The sequence below is a fragment of the Falco rusticolus genome, chromosome 3 (assembly GCF_015220075.1).
Source record: "Falco rusticolus isolate bFalRus1 chromosome 3, bFalRus1.pri, whole genome shotgun sequence".
In the NCBI taxonomy this organism is placed as follows: domain Eukaryota; kingdom Metazoa; phylum Chordata; class Aves; order Falconiformes; family Falconidae; genus Falco; species Falco rusticolus.
The window spans coordinates 105,805,010-105,823,512 of record NC_051189.1 but is presented as its reverse complement, the minus strand read 5'-3'; the positions used below and the strand labels follow the sequence as shown (position 1 = coordinate 105,823,512).

Below are 18,503 nucleotides of genomic sequence, written 5' to 3'. Positions count from 1 at the left end.
TCCTAAAAAGTAATTTGGTTTATTTTAATGGTAGTTTATACACAGTCTCTCAATACTGCTAGGTAGTTTTTATGTCCTGATTTCCAGTTTTCCCCTCCTGGGGACACAAAACACATGAGATATGTATCAGTACTGTTCTACAAAATGCAAGTAAACAGAATTTCTCTAAGGAGTAGAGCAGGGCCTGATCCACCTCCTTGTGAGGCTGCTGATAGCAATTTCAGAGTATGCGATCTGTCAAAACTGGGTGAAATGGGAAAGATATGTGTGTTCTCTTCCTGTAGGTCTCCTTTAGTAGTCAGAATCCCTTCCCACCCCCCCACCCCCAGCAAAGGAAAATGATGACCTACTGGATTGTATTTCTTTTTACATCCCTCTCTTCTGCAGTTCAGGAAATCCTGTAGCATCTCTGTATTTTATTAATTCCTTGTGTAAATGGGGTATAGTACCAGGAGACGTGCCGCTTGGATAAATAGCAAGGCTGCGCTGATTTTGTCTTGGTGATATTTTCTTTTTTAGCTGTGTTTGACTTTTTCCAGTTTGTGGGCATGTCAATACTTTCCGTGTAGGTGTGGGCCACTTTGGGTTTCATCTGCCTACATAGCTTGCTGTAGCAGCTTATGGGATCTTGTCTGTCTTAGTCACCGCAGAAGCAAGTCGCGGACTCCCCGGTGTGCAGGGGCACGGGTTGAAAACCACAGCCTGAGTTTAAATAGGCTGTATTGAGAGAAACGGAGAAAGGAGATTATTGCCCGAGCGCAGGCGGGGGAGCGGCGGTCTCGGGGTGTGACACTGCCTGTGCTTGTACTCGTGCCACACTTCTAACAAAATTAACCCTGATTTATATAAAACACGATTTCAGGCCTTAAAGCACAGCCTAAGTTGTTGTTACTGTGCAGAACTTCGGGCAAACAAGTGCACGGGGGATTTTAAACCAAGGGTTTGCCAAAAGGCTGCCAGTTTTGAAAGCAGCTGCAGGCGGAGAAGCAGCCACAGAGACGCAGCAGCAACCGCGGAGACGCGAGTGCCACCCGCATCACGCCCGTCATCCCCTTCCCACAGCATGGCCACGCTCGCGGATGGATCAGCTCCGTGGCAGCATCGGCTTTTGGCTGCATCTCTTAGAATATTTCCACTCTTCCCTCTGAGCTAGTGCGTTTTGCCACAGGCTTTCCTGTTGACAGTAAAGTGATCAGAAGAAGAGAATAGAGCTTAACACGGAACAGAGCCCCCGAGTGCGGAGGGTGGGGGTAGGGGAGGACAGGGAAGCACGGCACCGGTGACGGAGTGGTGGCTGGAGAGCTGCTGTTTGAAGCTGGCTGCTGGGTGGAGAAACCCAGAGCTTTCCCAACTCCCTCGCAGAGGTTGTTCTCCTGGAAAATTTACAGCTCTGAGCTGATTGTTTGGCTTGGCACTGTGGTCAGGATGCTGCCTTGTAAACTTAATAATAGCTGCCCTCTTTTTAATTTGTTTGACCTTGACTACAGTAATTTATTATGTGCATTAGATCTTTTTTTTTTTTTTTTTTTTTAATACAAACAGCACAACAACAAAGAATTTGGCTCCCTTTCCTTTCTTCCATGGTACTCTGGTTTTGAACTCCTCAGGTCTGATGGCGCACTGTGCTTCTGCAGTTGTGTGGGACGAGTTAAGAGGGTAGCATTAGAAAGACATTTTCTCAGAAAGGAGCTTCCCCAGGTTTGTGCTGTGGCAATTTGCTTTTCCCAGTGTCTGCCCTTATATGAGCGTGGTTTGTTCCTTTTCTCCCTGGCAGCCCCTTTTGAGGAAACGCTCATTCGTATTTTCAAAAAAACCCATTGCAAACAAGCGCAATGCTCCAGAATAGCCCCAGTATTTCATGTGTCTGCTAATTGTTGTAGGTCTCTGTATCTTGGCAGAAGCCACGACACACAGAAAACTGGTTGTGTGATTTATTTTTTTTTTCTTAATGCTTAAAGTGAAAGCAATCTGCTGGCACAGCCTACCTTGGTTTCTCTCTCCTGTCACTTGCAAATTTCCTCTTTGATTGTTTGATAGATCCTCACAGAATACTATGTTTTCTTTACAAGCCCAGCATTGGGTACAATAATTAGACTTGCTTGAACTGCCTGATCCACAAGTCAAAATCCTTTTCTCTGTCTGTTGTAGAAGAGCACACGTTTCGCTGCGAGGACTGTGATGAACTTTTTCAGTCAAAGCTCGACCTGCGGCGACACAAGAAGTACGCCTGTAACGCTGTCAGCTCCCTGTACGAGACCCTGAATGACGAGATCAAGCAAGAAGGTCTTGGGGATGGACAGGTCTATGAGTGCAAAGACTGTGAGAGGATGTTCCCCAATAAATACAGGTACCAGAAAATGGCCAGAGCCTCCTCTGACCTGCCCCTTTCCATTCCTCCTGCGCAGTCATGTCTGATGATGGAAAATGTGGGACCGAGGTGGGAGCTGGGTGGCTCAGGACAGCTTGAGGGATATGCCTTTCCTTTCTCCTTGGGGTTAAGGAATGTTGTTTTTAGCATCCTTCAATGTCATTAGCTGTTGGACAGCATTGGGTTTCACCTCTGTTGCATAGACTGTGATGCTTTGCATTACTCCTTGGTAGAAGCATCCACAGATTATTGGCAATATAAAGTTTTAAGTGGTTGCTTTCTGAATTCCCTCTGACTTTTCCAGGGCTGTGACAGAGAGGTTGATAGACCTGGTTAGTATCTTCACAGGAACTGCTCCCATGTGATATGGTTCTGAGGGAAAAAAGTGGCATTACGTTCTGCCAGTATTTGTGTGAGGACTTTTTTTATTTGTAATTCTTGGTCATTTGAGATCAGCGGGTATAAAGAGGTGTTGTTACACTAAGAACTCTTAATGTGGTCATGAGCTCCTATTTGCTTCTGCAGAAGCAATTAAAAAAATTCTATGCCAATCAAATTTTCAGTTTTCATTTTTTTTAAAGAAAGAAAATGTTCATGAAAAAATTTTGTGTTCACCAAGCATTTTTGTAATGGAAATGTGAACAGGAAAAAAGAAGATAGCATATTCTCCTGCTGATATTTTTATTTGCAGTAATTATTCAATTGTTATTATAAGGCAACTCTAAACAAGAGTTAAACTGTTTTTACAAAGGAAAAATTATTTGGCCCAGTAAGTTTTAACTTAAAAATTGCATCTTTCAAGCATAACATGATAGTACTCCACTGCAGCTTTAAAGCAGAGATCTTTGAGATTTCTGGTTCATTTGCAATGTGAGACTCAAAGAGTTAAATTGTAGGGGTCAGCTTTAAAAAGTTGAAGGGTTTTTTTTTCATCATTTTGGGATTGTGTTTATATGCATCCTAAGCCTTCAACTCCTGGGCCATAAGTTCAAGGTTTTCTCCGCAGCATAAGGACTCGACTTTTATCTGCTTACCGGAGGCTGAAGCTCTCACATACTCATTTCAGTTGACTTCTTAGATGAACAAACACCACAGGCAGCAAGTTACAACCTTGTGAGAACTGGCAGTCCTCTGCCATGTGCTATATAAGTAGAGCAAAACCAGTGAGTTTAAAGCCAGTATAAGGTCTGTTTCATTTCAGGTAAAAAATTAAAAAGATGATGTTCACCAGCATTAGTCATTTTGAACCTAATTATGTTGTTGCTTTCAGTTCTTTTATCTACGTAAGTGAAGAAAAAAACCTGATTTAAAAAAAACAGAGAAAGGTGAAACAGAAGGAACATTCCACTAGTTTATCTGTATTGAAAAGCTTGGCTCTGGCTGTGTTGTGGGTGTTGTAGGGGTTGGTAATAGATACTGTCTGCCCGTGACAGCTGTGTAGCCGTTCTGGTAGCACAGTTTGCTATCTTTATTCCTCACCCTGTGTTTCTACGTTGTTGATTAGCTACTAGGAGGCTGCAATTCTCTTAATTTCTTTACCTGACAAGAAAAGGAGAACATCCTTTAAATGTTTTAAATGTCTATGATTTCAGTGGAAGTTCCAATTCTTTTATCTCTCTGGCTGTGTTAGAAACTTTTTCCTCTTTAGCTTCCAGCACTCTGTAGTTCGTATGTTAATTCAGGAAATACCCCTATGAAATGTATGGGTCCTCTCCTCTTTGTAACATCTGTGCGTTCCTTGGCTGCCCCCGGGGGCTGGACTTCCATGGTCTCTGTTTTGCAGGGGTTAAGAGAAGCAGGAAAATTTTAAGGGGAAAAAGTCCCTTTAGTGATTACACATCCCTGTGAATAAGATGTTCAGAGTCGTCTGGCGGAGCTAATTCTGGCTGTTCAAATGATGCGGCTGAGTTAAGGTTCCAGTTTCCCTCGGGTTTTGGGGGGGAGAGGGTAGGTCAGACCGGGACTCTATCCAAGCCTTGGCTCAGCACGGGGCACATTCCCCTTGCGAGCATCGCTGGCGGTGGAGCGGAGGGCTCCGGAGCAGGCACTGCTTCTCAGTGTCGGTAGGCAGGAGGGACAAACAAATGACTTGTTCAAAGTCAGGTCAAAAACCCTGGGGGAGGGCCAAGGACAGAACACCCATTTTAGAAGCCCTGTCCCGATTTGTTTTCAGGACCTTCTTCCCATTTTGATTCTTCTGAATCATCACTCTGAACAGTTACTTCACAGACCTAGTGATTAAGAAGGAGATGTGGCAGAGCATCCACCGGTCATCGGTGGGCTCAGCACAAGCATCTCGAGCCTGAGGCAGAAGCCCATGTGTGTGCTAGCATGGATTCCCAACTTTTGAGCACCCCTAGGTGATGGAGGGGCCTCTTTAAGGTATCTCCAACTGAAGGAAGATGGAAATACTCTGGAGTCATGAGCCACAGACCTGTATGCTTGGAAAATGTCTGGAGTGGTTAGAGGCTCCTGGGCTCATTGGGTGCCTTGCCTTGTAGACGATGGATTCCAAACTTTTGCGTTGGGGTTTTCTTGAGCAAATAATATAAAGTTCAGGTTTTTGACAGGGGAAAGATGTAAGTCAGCAACATGCTGATGGACTTGATGGAGCTGGGAGAGAATGTTCACCCCTATCCCTCCCCCATCGATCTGCTGCATTTTATGTTCTCAGAAAGACACTGAAACACAGACTATATCCAGTCAGTACCTTGATGGTCTTATAATTTTTCGGAAGTTAATACAGATCAAATCAAGAGGGCCACTGGGGAACTAAAATTGAGCATTTAGCAGCTGACTAAATAAATAAATGTTTTGCTAATCCCAGTAGGCACTTGCCTCTAAACAGCCTATTAGTTTGTCCATATTTGCTCTAAATAAGCTCATAAATCACAGTTAACAGGAACATACTTTTGTATATGTATATGAAAGATATATATTTCTTTGTACGTGTAAAAAATTCTGTAGTGTTAAGAACACCATTTCTTTAGCAAAATGAATATTGCTTCTTTAAAATTAGTGAATTGGCAGTTTGTAAGGGGCATGTTCAGGAATATGAACTATCTGACTTGAAGGAAGGAAGGGGCAGGCTGGTGGCTGCTTGGATTCGTATGTAGCATTTCGCACCAAGCCCACCTGTGATGGAGCCACCTTCCACGAGGTTGCCCTTGTTCCTGGGCCAGCAAATGCCTTCAGGGCACAAAGATTTCAGTGCTAGTCAGCTGCCCGTGCTGTTAGCCTTTACACTGGGAATTGCAGAGGATGCCAGTGTCAGGTCCATCCTGCTCCGCCTCGGCGCGGGCTGGTGCTGGGGTGCCTGTCGGCGTATGGTCCCGCTGGGGACCGGCTCCCCGTAGGCAGCTGCGGACAACCAGAGCAGTGCAGTCCTGTGGATGTGTCAAGGCTGGATCAGTTTCGAGGTTTCTAAATCCCTCAGGCTCTGTGGAAATGCCCAGGGGTTATCTGCTGGGAAGCTGTCCTGTACCATTTAATGAAGACTGGCAGGATTTTCCAGTAGTGTTTAGTTTTAATGCTCCTATAAAAAATACAGCCATGCTTTAAAGTTCCATAGGAACGTTTAATATCGATCTGTAGGGGATTTCAGGCAGTAGTAGATTTCACGTGTTTGTCCATCAGAATTCACAGTAAGTAGGAGTATTTGTAACTCTCCTTCAGCTACGCTGACGGCAGCAAAGGACACAGTTTTTTTCCTTTGTTTCTCGGGGCTGGCCTGAGACGAGCGGGATTTCCAGCCCACTCGGTACATTTTACAGCACTCCATCCCCAGCAGAACAGTTTCCCCGGCTCCGTCCCTGCCCCCCTGCCACTGACGGTGACCTCCGCGGAGCATCGCGCCGGGGCCGGTGGCTCAGCTGCCTGCTGCTGCGTGGGGGATAACGCAGCTCCCCACGCCTGGCTCTCAAGCCATCCCCGCCGTGGCCTTGTTTCAGCAGCCGCTTCGGTTTGCCATCATCCTCCCGGTTTGGGAGAGGCTGCCAGTTGGCAGAAGTCGCAATTGCCGAGTTAAGTAATCAAAGATGTCTGACATTTAGAAGTGAAATGTGTTTGCACCTTATCATGTTTCTTTCCAATGTTAAGTTGCTGTGTTCTGGGAAGCTGTGGGCTTTGTGCCCATGAAAACGGCAATGTGATAGTCTCAGCAGCAACAGCTAATATCTTGTCTTTCCCTGTGGGGATGCCATGGAAGTCTTGGTCACAAAGTGCTCATTTTTCCCTTCAGGAACCTGCGGGGTCAGGTCTGGCTTTACCTTCCTTTTCCCCCTTGTAAATGGACTCGGGTATTTAATAAGAAATACCATAAAACACAGTGACGTTTTGAGGCGGAATAGGGCAGCTTCCATCTGTGAAATAAATGGCAAAAAAAAGAAATCGTATTCACCTGTCGACATGCTGCTCACCCCCTGTTCACGAAGCCCTTTGCATTCACCCCCTGCAGCAGCAGCCGGTCCTGGCCAACCCCCCCACCCCCCCGGACCCCCCAGGCTCGCAGCCTGTTTCTCTATCACCATCTCTAGTTGCTTCTCTGGGTTTCAAACCTCCCCGATATGGGGCAGGAGTTCTGTAACGGTATGTGCCTTGGCAGCGAGTGCCCGCCAGGTTGAGGTGGGCGCGGGGAGCTGGGCTCCGCTCGCCGCCGGCTGGGGGGCTGGGGGCTGCTGTGCGAGGTCAGCCTGTCTCTCTTCCCCAGCCTGGAGCAGCACATGGTAATCCACACCGAGGAGAGGGAGTACAAGTGTGACCAGTGTCCCAAGGCTTTCAACTGGAAATCCAACCTGATTCGTCACCAAATGTCTCACGACAGTGGGAAACGGTTTGAATGTGAAAACTGTGTGAAGGTACGGTGCAGGACACGGTTACCATGAGCAGCTTGGCCTGGGGGGCTGTGTGCTGGGACCTGGGGGAAGGGGTTCAGAGGATGGGTTACCCGTGCTGGTGTGGTTTGGTGCTCTGGCTTGGTGACACAGGGAGAGAGGTGTCTCAGCTGGCCCCGGCATCATGGTTTGGATGTGGAGCTCAGCCTTGCCCCGAGCCACTGGCCGTTGGGCTTTTCCCGGGTGCTGGAGAGGCTGCCGGGGCGGCGGTGACCTTGCGTGGGGCAGATGTGGGCAAGCAAACAGCTCTTAAACTGGGAGCACTGCACGGTGCCGGCAGCCTGGCAGGACACAGCTCAGCCCTGCTCGGTTCATTAGGTGTTTGCAGCGGGAGGTGAATACCCCGCTCTCCCAAAGCCAGGAGTGGTGGAGACATACCAAAAAAAGTAAATGCAAAAAGTCACGCTTTTGACATACGGGCTCTTCTCCCTACTGCTGTGCTTCCCCTTCCTCAAGGTGTTTTCTCTTTCAGGTGTTTACGGACCCCAGCAACCTCCAGCGGCACATCCGATCCCAGCACGTGGGCGCACGGGCACATGCCTGCCCCGACTGCGGCAAAACCTTTGCCACCTCTTCTGGCCTCAAACAACACAAGCACATTCACAGCACTGTCAAACCTTTCATATGTAAGTTGTCACGGCCATCACCGAGCTCCGGCTTTTGCTATAATTGCACGTATCCTGCAGGGCCCCCCAGTACTAGCTGTCCCTCTGTGAGCAGCCGCTGTAATTTTATAGGTCAGAGCACAAGATGAAATTCCGCAGCAATTCCGCGCCCCCCCCCCCTTTTTTTTTTTTTATGCTCCCTGTTTTTTCAGTAAACATCCATGGCAGTTTTTGACTTTCTTGACAAGTTAAAAGCTGAGTCTCTCAGCAGTCCTAGCGATGCCATTTTCTCATATCTTTTCTTTCTCTCGTCTTTTTTTCCTTAATAATTTTGGAATGTTCATGTTGGTGACATAAATAAATAGCTGACATGGCCTGATCTAAATGTTTTTCAGGGGTGCCTCAAATCCTGTAGCCGTTGTAAAGAATTTGGAATAGTCACAGAGACAAGAAGAAGGTGTTTTTTAAAGAGTTTTTGCCTTCTTTATTTACTGCATGTTTCATCTAGATAATGCTTGGAAGCCAAATAAATAGCAGATTAACTGTGTCCTTAGTGCTCTCTTTAGTGGAATATTTCTCATTTCCCTTGAGAGCCATTCATCTCATTTCTTGTCGTTCTTGGGGTAGTATATTTTTTTAATTGACACAGCACCTATTGGATTTTGATAACTGTGCAGAAAAGTGGATTGTGTCACAACAAAGCTATAGAAACTTTCGGGACTGCTTCCTGGCACTCTTCAGACAGCGTAGCTCAAGCACAGGACAGGATCTGTGTTTGATTCCAGGCTTTGATGTTACGGTAGGGAAGCCACTGAACCCACTCCTGCCTTTTTTTCCCTGTTGGTATAATGGGAACAGTATGCAAGAGTATCCTGGGAGACTCGTTTCATTAACGTGTTCTGAGATAATCAGATGGGTGTCAGTGGAGGAAGAAAAAATACTCTTATTGCTCATTTTGATGCAATCTTTCATTTGATGACGGGCACATGAAAGAGATAATTGGAATCTCATAGTATCGCTGCAGTGAGATGAATGATTTCTTCTCATAATCTCCTCACTCTCACCTCATAAGAATTAGGGAGTTGTCAGTCTAAATCAGTGTGTGAAACAACTGGAGGCTGATCCTGCCTAGCTCAGATGTGCCAGGTGGAGTCACATGCCTGAGTATGGAATCCATTAGCCACTTCAGGGAAGCCGTGAGGCAGGATTCGCTGGAGTTTTTCTTTCCTATTCCGTGGAAGAGAAGGATTTGGGGTGGGGGGAGGGTGTGTGTGTGTTTGTTTTTCACAATATTATACTTGTCATTAAAAAAAACCCTGAACCCATAACTATTGCTGCAGAATACAGGATGGCAAGAGGGGACATCACATGCAGGGTTACTGAATCATTCTCTAACTGGAGATTTCACCAAATGTTTTCCAGTTTTCCCTGTTTTAGAATGATGATGTCTGCTGTCGTATCCGTAGCACTTTCCTTTAGGGAATTTTATGCAGCATCATCTATATCTAGCAACTCATTCTGGCGTGGAAAAGGGAAAACCAGAACCTGATTCCCTTGGCAGACTTGGCTTTCGTTATCCTTAGTCTTCTCATAAAGTTTTGCTACATGGGAACAGTATAACTTCTTTTTTGTAATATTGCGAATGCATACAATAAAAATAGTGCATCCACCACAAGCAGAGTGTTGAGCCAGTGAAAACTCAGAAAAGAGCACTCAGTTGTGGTAGAATCTGCTTAAGCAGACGAGCCATTTGTTATAAACTTGTGCGTATCTTCTAAACCACAATATAGCATCCCTTGGCACATGGCAGGGGAGATGATTAAAATTAGAAAGAGGTAGTTTTGTTCTGGGAAGAAAAATAGACAAGCATCTTTTAAAGAAATCCACCCAAATGTGACATGTATTCAGATATTACTAGTAATTGGAGAGGGAGCTTACTCGTGGTATCTTTACACGTGGAAGTATTTGCACCTGCCTGTTTGTTTGGACACACACGGTCACTCCCGCAACCCTAAAGGTTTTAAATATTAAAAAATATTTAAAATGTATTTTAAAAAATATATTAAAATATTTAAAATTTATAAAAATATATATTAAAAATATTTTCTTTAAAAAATAGACGAGCAGGACAAGAAAAATACTCACCCATCCTGGGACCGAGGGTATCAAACCTGAGAGGCAGCCGTGACCCGGCTGTGCTGGGTTCAGCTGGCCATGCCTGCGGGGATGCGGCACTTGGCATCCCGCTGAGGGTCCCGTGGCCAGCGCATCCCTGGTGATGGCAAAGCACAGGAGCAGCCTGCAGGGACAGAAGGAGTTTGTGGGACTTGTGCGTTACATGGCTGCTGGCGTATCCTTCTGCTTAAATTTCTATAGGAACGGGGATTGTTGCATCTAATGGACTGTTAGCTTTATAGAAAATAAATCGAGTAGGGTTCCCATGAAGAGTTCTGTTTAGATGCTTTTCTAAGAAAACATTTTAAAATGAAGTAAATAACCTAAAGAAACCCTTTCTTTGAAGGTCTGAATAGCTGAATTAGTACACCTAACAGCCATAATGCTGTATGGCTGCAATAACAGTAGTTCAGAAGACCTGGAACAAGGTTTTAAGGTGTGATGGCCAAAAACTAGGGGCGGCTTTAGCATGCTCATTTGAACACGCTGTTAGTCAAACCCTGAAACTCTTGTGGTGACTTTCTAGTTCTCCTCCTTCTGTGCTTCCTTTGCAGCTCCTGTATCTGGGTCCAGAGCAGAAAGGCTGAAATACTGTGAGGAAAGATGGCTCATGCTAAATTCCTAGTGCAGTCAGAAACCAGACCCAGCAGGCCCTTCAGTGACAACCCACTGAATTTTGGGATGTTAATTCGAACACAAATGTCAAATTTATTAAATTTTAATAATCTTTGCTCTGGATTTTGACAGAAGGGGCTTCCCCTTATATTTTCAGAGCTGAAATAACTCAGCTGACAAACATTTGATATTCAAACGCTGCTGTAAATCCTAAAGATTTAGGGTGAAATACAGGGAAAGTCGGGCTTGCAGGTACCTGTCAGTAAAAGCTGGGAGGAAGGAGGGAAGGACCGCTCCGTCATGGAGCTGGAGGACTGGGTATCGGGGGGGTGGGCCCTTCCCTGCCCATCTCCGAGCGATCCCCTTTCCCTCTGTTTGTCCCAGTTTCCATGTTTACAAAAAGGTGGTAACAGCAGTTCTCCAGTGAAAGCAGCGTGTTAATTCACTAAGTAGAATTTATTCCCATGTTGAAAGAGGCATCAGATAATAAAAAGTTATGGTGTTTTCATACACAGAAGAGTTTGGGTGGGATTTTTTTCTTCCTTTGCCCTGTTCCTTCCACACCAGCAAAGGCTGCAGGTGAAAGGGGTCATAAAAATTCACATTTTGAAAGCTTAGTATTTACAGGTCGTTAAAGAAAACACCGGTGTAGCGTTAACTTAGCATTGCTAGGGTGTCTTACTAATTTAACGACTACAAGATCTCACCCCGCTTCTAGCTGAACCGAGGCCTGGCTGGCAAAGTATTTATAGAACATCCCTATGGAGTGGTTACTTACTATTAATGGCATTAAAGAAAGGGTACGTTTGATTAAATGAGGCAAAATTCTTCTCCCTTCAGCCTTCAGCGCTTCCTGCCATGCCAGGACTACAGGGAAAGCAGGCTAGCTAATATGAATCGATATTATCATTAAAACACATAATTATCTTTATGGGAAATTCCAAAAAATACTTGGAACAGGAGTAGTGCATCCCCTCACACATAGAAGGTGGCTTGTTGAGAGGGTTGTGGAGGGGAAGGGTGGTGTCACCTTGCCGTGGTGGCAGCTGGACGGGCGATGCCTGGGCTCCCAGCGGTGCTTTGCTCTGTCCGCTCTCCCTCAGCCTGCTCCCCATCCTGGCTCTCCCAGCGCCGCGGCTCCCAGGCTGCCCCTTCCTTTCCTGAGCGTAGCCGGGATCGCGGCTCGGGGGGGCTGACCCCGTACGAATGCTGGGAGAGGGAGACAGCTTTTCCCGTGGACCGAGGGGACCTGCTGGGCTCAGGAGCCTGGTTTTATATGGGGGGAGCTGAACCCCAAAGAGACTAAGCGGTGTGCTGAAGGCTACGGAGGGAAGCGCCAGCAGGAGGGATGCGGAGGCGAGTTTCCAGGGGTCCAGGCTCTGGCTGCCATTTACCTCCTCGCCCTTGGGGGAAGGGACATTTCAGGGGTACGGGTGGGGGACGCTGCTGAAGCGCCCGCTGAGCTCCCTGCCATTTGCTGTTAATTTCATATCGCTTTTGTTGTTGGTTTCTGTTGATGCTTTAGGTGAGGTCTGTCACAAATCCTACACGCAGTTCTCCAACCTCTGCCGTCACAAGCGGATGCATGCGGACTGTCGCACCCAGATCAAGTGCAAGGACTGCGGCCAGATGTTCAGCACTACCTCCTCCCTCAACAAGCACCGGCGCTTCTGCGAGGGCAAGAACCATTACAACCCGGGGGGGATTTTTGCCCCTGGCCTCCCCCTAACGCCCACTTCCATGATGGACAAATCCAAGCCCTCTCCCAACCTCAATCACACCAGCCTGGGATTTAATGATTATTTTCCATCCCGCCCGCACCCGGGGGGGCTTCCGTTCTCACCTGCCCCCCCAGCGTTTCCTGCCCTCACTCCAGGATTCCCAGGGATTTTCCCACCATCTCTATACCCCAGGCCCCCCTTGTTACCACCCACGCAACTGCTCAAAAGCCCCCTCAACCACACTCCCGACGCAAAGCTCCCAAGCCCCCTTGGGAACCCAGCGCTTCCTCTGATCTCTGCAGTGAGCAACAGCAACCAGCCCACCTCAGGGGAGGAGAAATGTGAGAGCAGCCTGGAAAACTCCTACCTGGAGAAGCTAAAAGCCAGGAACAGTGACATGTCCGACGGCAGTGACTTTGAGGACGTCAATACAACCACAGGCACAGATCTGGACACCACTACCGGCACCGGCTCTGACCTGGACAGTGACGCAGAGAGTGACAGGGACAAAACGAAAGAAAAGAGCAAACAAATGGAGAGCAAGCCAGATTTTGTCAGCAGCTCTGTGTCTGCAAGCTCCACCAACAACACAAGTGAGATCCCTCTCTTCTATTCTCAGCATTCCTTCTTTCCCCCCCCCTGAAGAGCACCTGCTGCCTACCACGGGAGCAGCCAATGACTCCATTAAAGCTATTGCCTCCATTGCAGAGAAGTATTTTGGGCCTGGCTTTATGGGGATGCAGGAGAAAAAGATGGGTTCGCTCCCCTATCATTCCATGTTCCCTTTTCAGTTCCTCCCCAATTTCCCCCATTCACTCTACCCTTTCACGGAGCGGACCCTCAATCACAACTTGCTGGTCAAGGCAGAACCAAAGTCACCCAGGGACCTCCACAAAGTAGGCAGCACCAGCTCGGAGTCACCCTTCGATCTCACCACAAAGCCAAAAGAGATGAAGCCAATCTTGCCGCCACCTAAGGTCCTGCCAGCCCCGTCTTCAGGGGAAGAACAGCCGCTGGACCTGAGCATTGGCAACCGCATCCGAGCCAGTCAGAACGGAGGGAGAGAGCCACGGAAAAACCACATTTATGGGGAGAGGAAGCTAATGGCAAGTGAAGTCTTACCCAAGATTTCCCAGTCTCAACTGCCTCAGCAGCCATCCCTGCACTATGCTAAGCCATCACCCTTTTTCATGGACCCCATATACAGGTATTAACATACCCTGCCTTAAGCATTTCCTCTAACGAGCTAATTTTCTAGCTGACGTGGCAACTGGAGGCAGGTTGGGATGTAGGTTGTTTAAAGAGGGCAGCGACACTCTGCTGCAGTTGGTTGTAATTCTCTGTCCTTTGTCACAGCACGTTGAATTTTCTGGATTGAAAGGGCTGAATAATTGAAAGGGGCACTCATAATCAATATGTATAAAGTACACATCCTTATTTTGATAAAGAAGAAACTTGACCTATTTAAGGACTCTCCCACGAGCCAACGCTAAGATGGCACTTCTGCTGGGGAAATTCCAGAGGTTTGATTCGATAAGAATGCAGAGTTCAGATGCCTCGGAGCCCAGGCTCTCATGGCTTGGGAATGAGTCAGGAGCCCTGGGAGCCTGGAAATGCAGCTCTCCCACTGACTTACTTGATGGCCTTTTGTGAGCCACTTCACCTTTCTACCCATCCCCCCTTTCCACTTCTTCTTTCCAATTCCTTTTCTTAGAGATTTTCAGTTCATAGGAGCTGCTGCGGTGGACCCAGACCTTTGAAACATTTGTAGGTCTGGAGTAACAAGTCGTGTGTCAGTACACGGTGGCGTGTGGTTATCTGGATCTCTCCCAGACATGTTTCTTGCAGGCTTAATATCTCTTAGAAGATAACAAGGGTTTTGTAGTTTCACTTGAAACGGCGGGGTTTTGGGGAAGGCCCAGTGTGTTATGTCATGCCTAGAATAAGCCGGACACGAAAGGCATGTGTAAAGCAGACGGGATGGAGTTAGCTAAACACCAGTTAAACTTCCAGAAGGCATGAGTTCCAAAGAAGATGCAAAGGGAAGACTTAAGTCTTTTGTCATTTTAGAGCTTTGTATAACACCTGCTTGTAAAGGAAGGTTATTTTAAGCTTTATGGTGAGGGCATCAGTAAGTTTGTCTATTCCCCATCCAGGCACTGGCACTACCCTTGTTATTGTCCTGCTGGGGGTGAGAGCTGTTTGTTGCATAGCGAATACCGTTTGCTTGTTTTTAGCAAAGTGTGCGCTTGTTTTTAGCAAATACCGTTTGCTTGTTTTTTAGCAAAGTCTGTGCTTGTTTTTAGCAAAGTCTGTGCTTGTTTTTAGCAAAGTCCATGCTTATTTTTTAGCAAAGTCCGTGCTTGTTTTTAGCAAAGTCTGTGCTTGTTTTCAGCAATGTCCGTGTTTGTTTTTAGCAAAATCCAGTGGAAAGAGGTGTCCTGAACCAGTCTGATGTAGTCGTTAACATGGCAGTTTGTTCTCCCATAGGACAGGATGCTTCATAACACCCATTTCGGTACATGGGTTCGGCCCCAAGGGCTCCTGGGCCCCGTTGCTAATTAAACAGCCGGTTCCTGGCAGCGGGTGGCCTGTGCTTGTGTGAGTGGCGTGAGATGCGAGCGGTGAGATGTGCCGCAGGGTTGTGTGGGGAGCCTAGTGCTAACCCAGCCTGCTGGAAGTTAATGGATGTGCTGCAGAAGCTGGTGTTTCCTTAGCGCTGGAAGGACTCCTAGTCACCACAGAGCGATTATGTCAGCGCCGGGATGGTTCCTTGAGCGTTCAAAGGGCTGCGAACAACAACGGGGTGGCGTGGCCTTCGCCGCCGGCTGGCAAAGCGGGCCAGGAGAACAGCACCTATGTCACTGCCTTGCCGCTATTGTACAGTTGATAACTGTGGGAAAAAATGATGTCAATGTCTAGCCAGGCCAAAGAACTGTCAGCTGAGATGAGGATTAGTGAGCCCTCGTTGCTCGCTATTAAGAAAGCGTCTCTCGCTTTGCCAGCACTCTCGGGGTTGATGCTGTGTTGCTTGCTTGCATGCTTACCATCTGTGATGGAAACGGCTGCATCACAACCCGGGATATGTAATGTATTCTGTCTGCAACCCACCATGGTCATCTCCTCCTGGAAAAATAAGTAATGATGTAAATAGTCCGGCATTTATTTTTGTAAAAAGTACTTCTGGAAAAAAAATAAATAAATGGGAGAGAAAGGCAAAAGCTTCGAGTTAGCTTAGGATCCTGCCACCTCTGGGCATTCTCAGTAGGAATGTTAAAATAACATGGGTTGAAAAAGCCGTTGCCAATTAAAATAGCAGCCTCGGGAAAACCGTAAAGGTCCCGAAGGCAGATGGAAGTGAAGGATGGGGGCATCGTTTGTTGCATTCCATGGGATGCATATAGTTTTAGTAATATATTAAAATAGAAAGTCAGCGGTGGAGTTGCTTGCGAATCAGACTTCTGATGTAATGAGCTAAACAGCAGAGCTTCCAAGTCCCAGCTTAAAAAATATGGAAATATTTTGTTTCTAAACTTCTCTTTATCAGACTCTCTCACATCATTTGGCTCCTTCATTTTTCTCCCAAAGGCCACTTAAATCCTTGACATTTTCTCCTGGTGATATAATTTAATGCAGCCAGACAGCCTGAAATCAATGCAGTTTTTAGCTCAGCCTTGTTAAGGTAACATTCTCAGGCACTGGGCTGAAAAGATCAGCTTAATCCTCTGCTCGCCGCAGAATTCAGCTCTGACGAGGAAGTTTGTACGTTGGTTGTGTTCTCGTTACCCGGCACCGGGAGATGGGAAAGCTGCTTGAAACTCCGTCACTTTGCTGAGGTCTTACGTTTCTGATGCCGGTGGGGCTGCCTGTGGGGCCACCAGGGCCAGGGGACATTCCCTGGGGCACCGGGGCCGGCCACGCCGCGTCACCGAGAGCGATGCTTCGCGGGTCGGGCTGGCGCTGGCGGTGCTGGGCTCTTTCACCGTCTGCCAGCGACTTTTGACGTGTTGTTTTACAGATTGTCGCTTTTCTAAAAACTCGTGCCCGTAAAAACACGCACCTTCCAAGGCGCAGCGATTCTGACTGCATTTCAAACCCAGCTCTACTCTTTTCTTCTACCCAAGAAAAATGAAATGCAGATTAAGTACAGTTCGCTAAATAGCACGCTGCATGACTCTTCTTTTAAACTCTTCGGTAATTTGATCCACACACCAATCAGCTGAAATGCAGCAAAATAATTTGCTCTCATTTATGCTGGACTAATGTAGTTAAAATTACTTACTATTGGATTTCTGCTAGTTTAGCTGAGATGGACTCTATTCCAGTAATTTAAAGATGCAGCTGCATTTATTTGAGTTTTTTCGTAACACTTTTTTTTTCCCACAGAGGACATTTAGGTTTCTCCTTTTGGTGGTTCCATACCACGTTTTCCCTGCAAGTAGAATATTTGGTGAAAGTGAAGCCAATTGTTTTCAAACCCAGGAGCCTAACTATAGATCGTTCCTCCATAGCAAGGTGCTTAAGCATGGGATGTTCGAATGGACCAGAGCGACATCAGAGGAACTCGGGTTCCTAAGTCACTTCAGAAATCTCCCACCAGTTCCTAACTTTTTAAATTGTTGTCCGTATATGCTTGCCAAAGAAACTCAATGCAAATTATATCTCAGCTGCAAGGGAGGAAATAAATATGAAACACCTAGTGATTTCAGCACACTTGGGGCTGCAAAGTCTGGCCCCGTGTTAACTCTTAAGGTAAACTCTTGAAGACAATTTTTTTCCATGCAGTGGCTGCCTGCTGTGGACTCTAGAGCTTCTCCCACTTAAATGCTGCTTTTTCTGTAAATGTAGGTTTTTTCATGATGTTTCACCACAGCAGAGGCTTATAAACCACTACAGCAGAGGCATTAGCTCTCACATAGAAAGATCAAAACAATTTCTTAGTCGTCAGTCTGCTGACGGCTAAAAAAATAGCACCCAAAGGAGGGGATCCAGTGCCTTTAGTGGGGTAACTTGCGGGTCATAATTTGTAGTATCCAGTAGAAGGGGAAGAAGGATGTTTGTGTCAGGAGGAGAACAGCAAGAACTGAAACACCTCGGCAAATGTTTTGGCTCTGTCTTTGCTGCCTGTAGCCCTGTAAGGTATGTAACCCTCTGTGTTGTTGTCCAGCAGGGTGGAGAAGCGGAAGGTGACAGACCCTGTGGGTGCCCTAAAGGAGAAGTACCTGCGACCCTCCCCGCTGCTTTTTCACCCCCAGGTAAAAGCAGTGACGTTCGTATGCGGTGTTGGTTGAATGACAAGAAGTTTGAGGTGGGGCTGGTACGGACAGGTCGCTTGGATCAGACTCTTTCTCACCCAAGAGCCCAACTGGAAGCTCCACTACTTTCTGCCAGTTACTTTCAGATACTTTTAATGTCATACCTGGTTTGAGGATGCTGGTAGTTGTGCCTTGCTGTTTCTTTTGCATTAGCAAAACAGGGGTGAGGTCTGGACAGTGCATATGGTCGCCAAATTCCCCTTGCCCGTGCCAGAGTGCCTACGGAATTTTTCCATTGGGAACACCTGGTGCAGTTACCCGCAGCAGTGCAAAGTGGGGGACCGTCTGGCATCCGAGCAGTAGCATTTTATACCTGTCTGAGGGTCCCTTATGTCATCTAGAAGGTGTGAAATTGCAGGGCAGGGGAGAATGGGGGTTCAGTTCTGCCTGCTCCAAAAGGTGACGGGACACCTGACGGAGAACTTGTGTTCTCCTTCCTGCCCAGCTGCTTTAGGCTCTGTTCCTCTGACAACTCACGGATATTTGCTCCCTCTGCATCTCCTTCAGGTCTGAGTCACTGCAGAGCGATGGGAAATGCTGCAGGACAGCTTTCCCATTTTGCTGGGCTGGGAATGCCAGCCCATCAGCCCACAGAGCAGCCGGACCAGGCTTTTACCCCAGGGCATTTGAAAGGCGCAACTAAGTCCAGTGCAACCAAGACTGTTCATGGGAACCAACCCCAGTTTCCAAAACCCCTTATGAGCAACAGACGAACTCTCCGAGCAGCGATATTACTCTTTGCCCTTAGGATTCCCTGCTCCAGAAGGATCACGCAGCGAGTCCTGCCACACGCTGCCCGACATCCTCTCCCG

At 47.1% G+C, this 18,503-nt stretch overlaps 1 protein-coding gene across 1 annotated transcript in view; it reads left to right on the top strand.

Moving 5' to 3' along the window:
* Window positions 1-18,503, top strand: part of PRDM16 (PR/SET domain 16) — a 136,738-nt gene that overhangs the window by 97,890 nt on the left and 20,345 nt on the right. Inside the window, 6 exon segments of the mRNA XM_037380049.1 lie at window positions 2,149-2,347; window positions 7,077-7,224; window positions 7,733-7,886; window positions 12,181-13,004; window positions 13,006-13,583; window positions 17,544-17,631. Of these exon segments, the coding sequence (XP_037235946.1) occupies window positions 2,149-2,347; window positions 7,077-7,224; window positions 7,733-7,886; window positions 12,181-13,004; window positions 13,006-13,583; window positions 17,544-17,631 (1,991 nt within the window).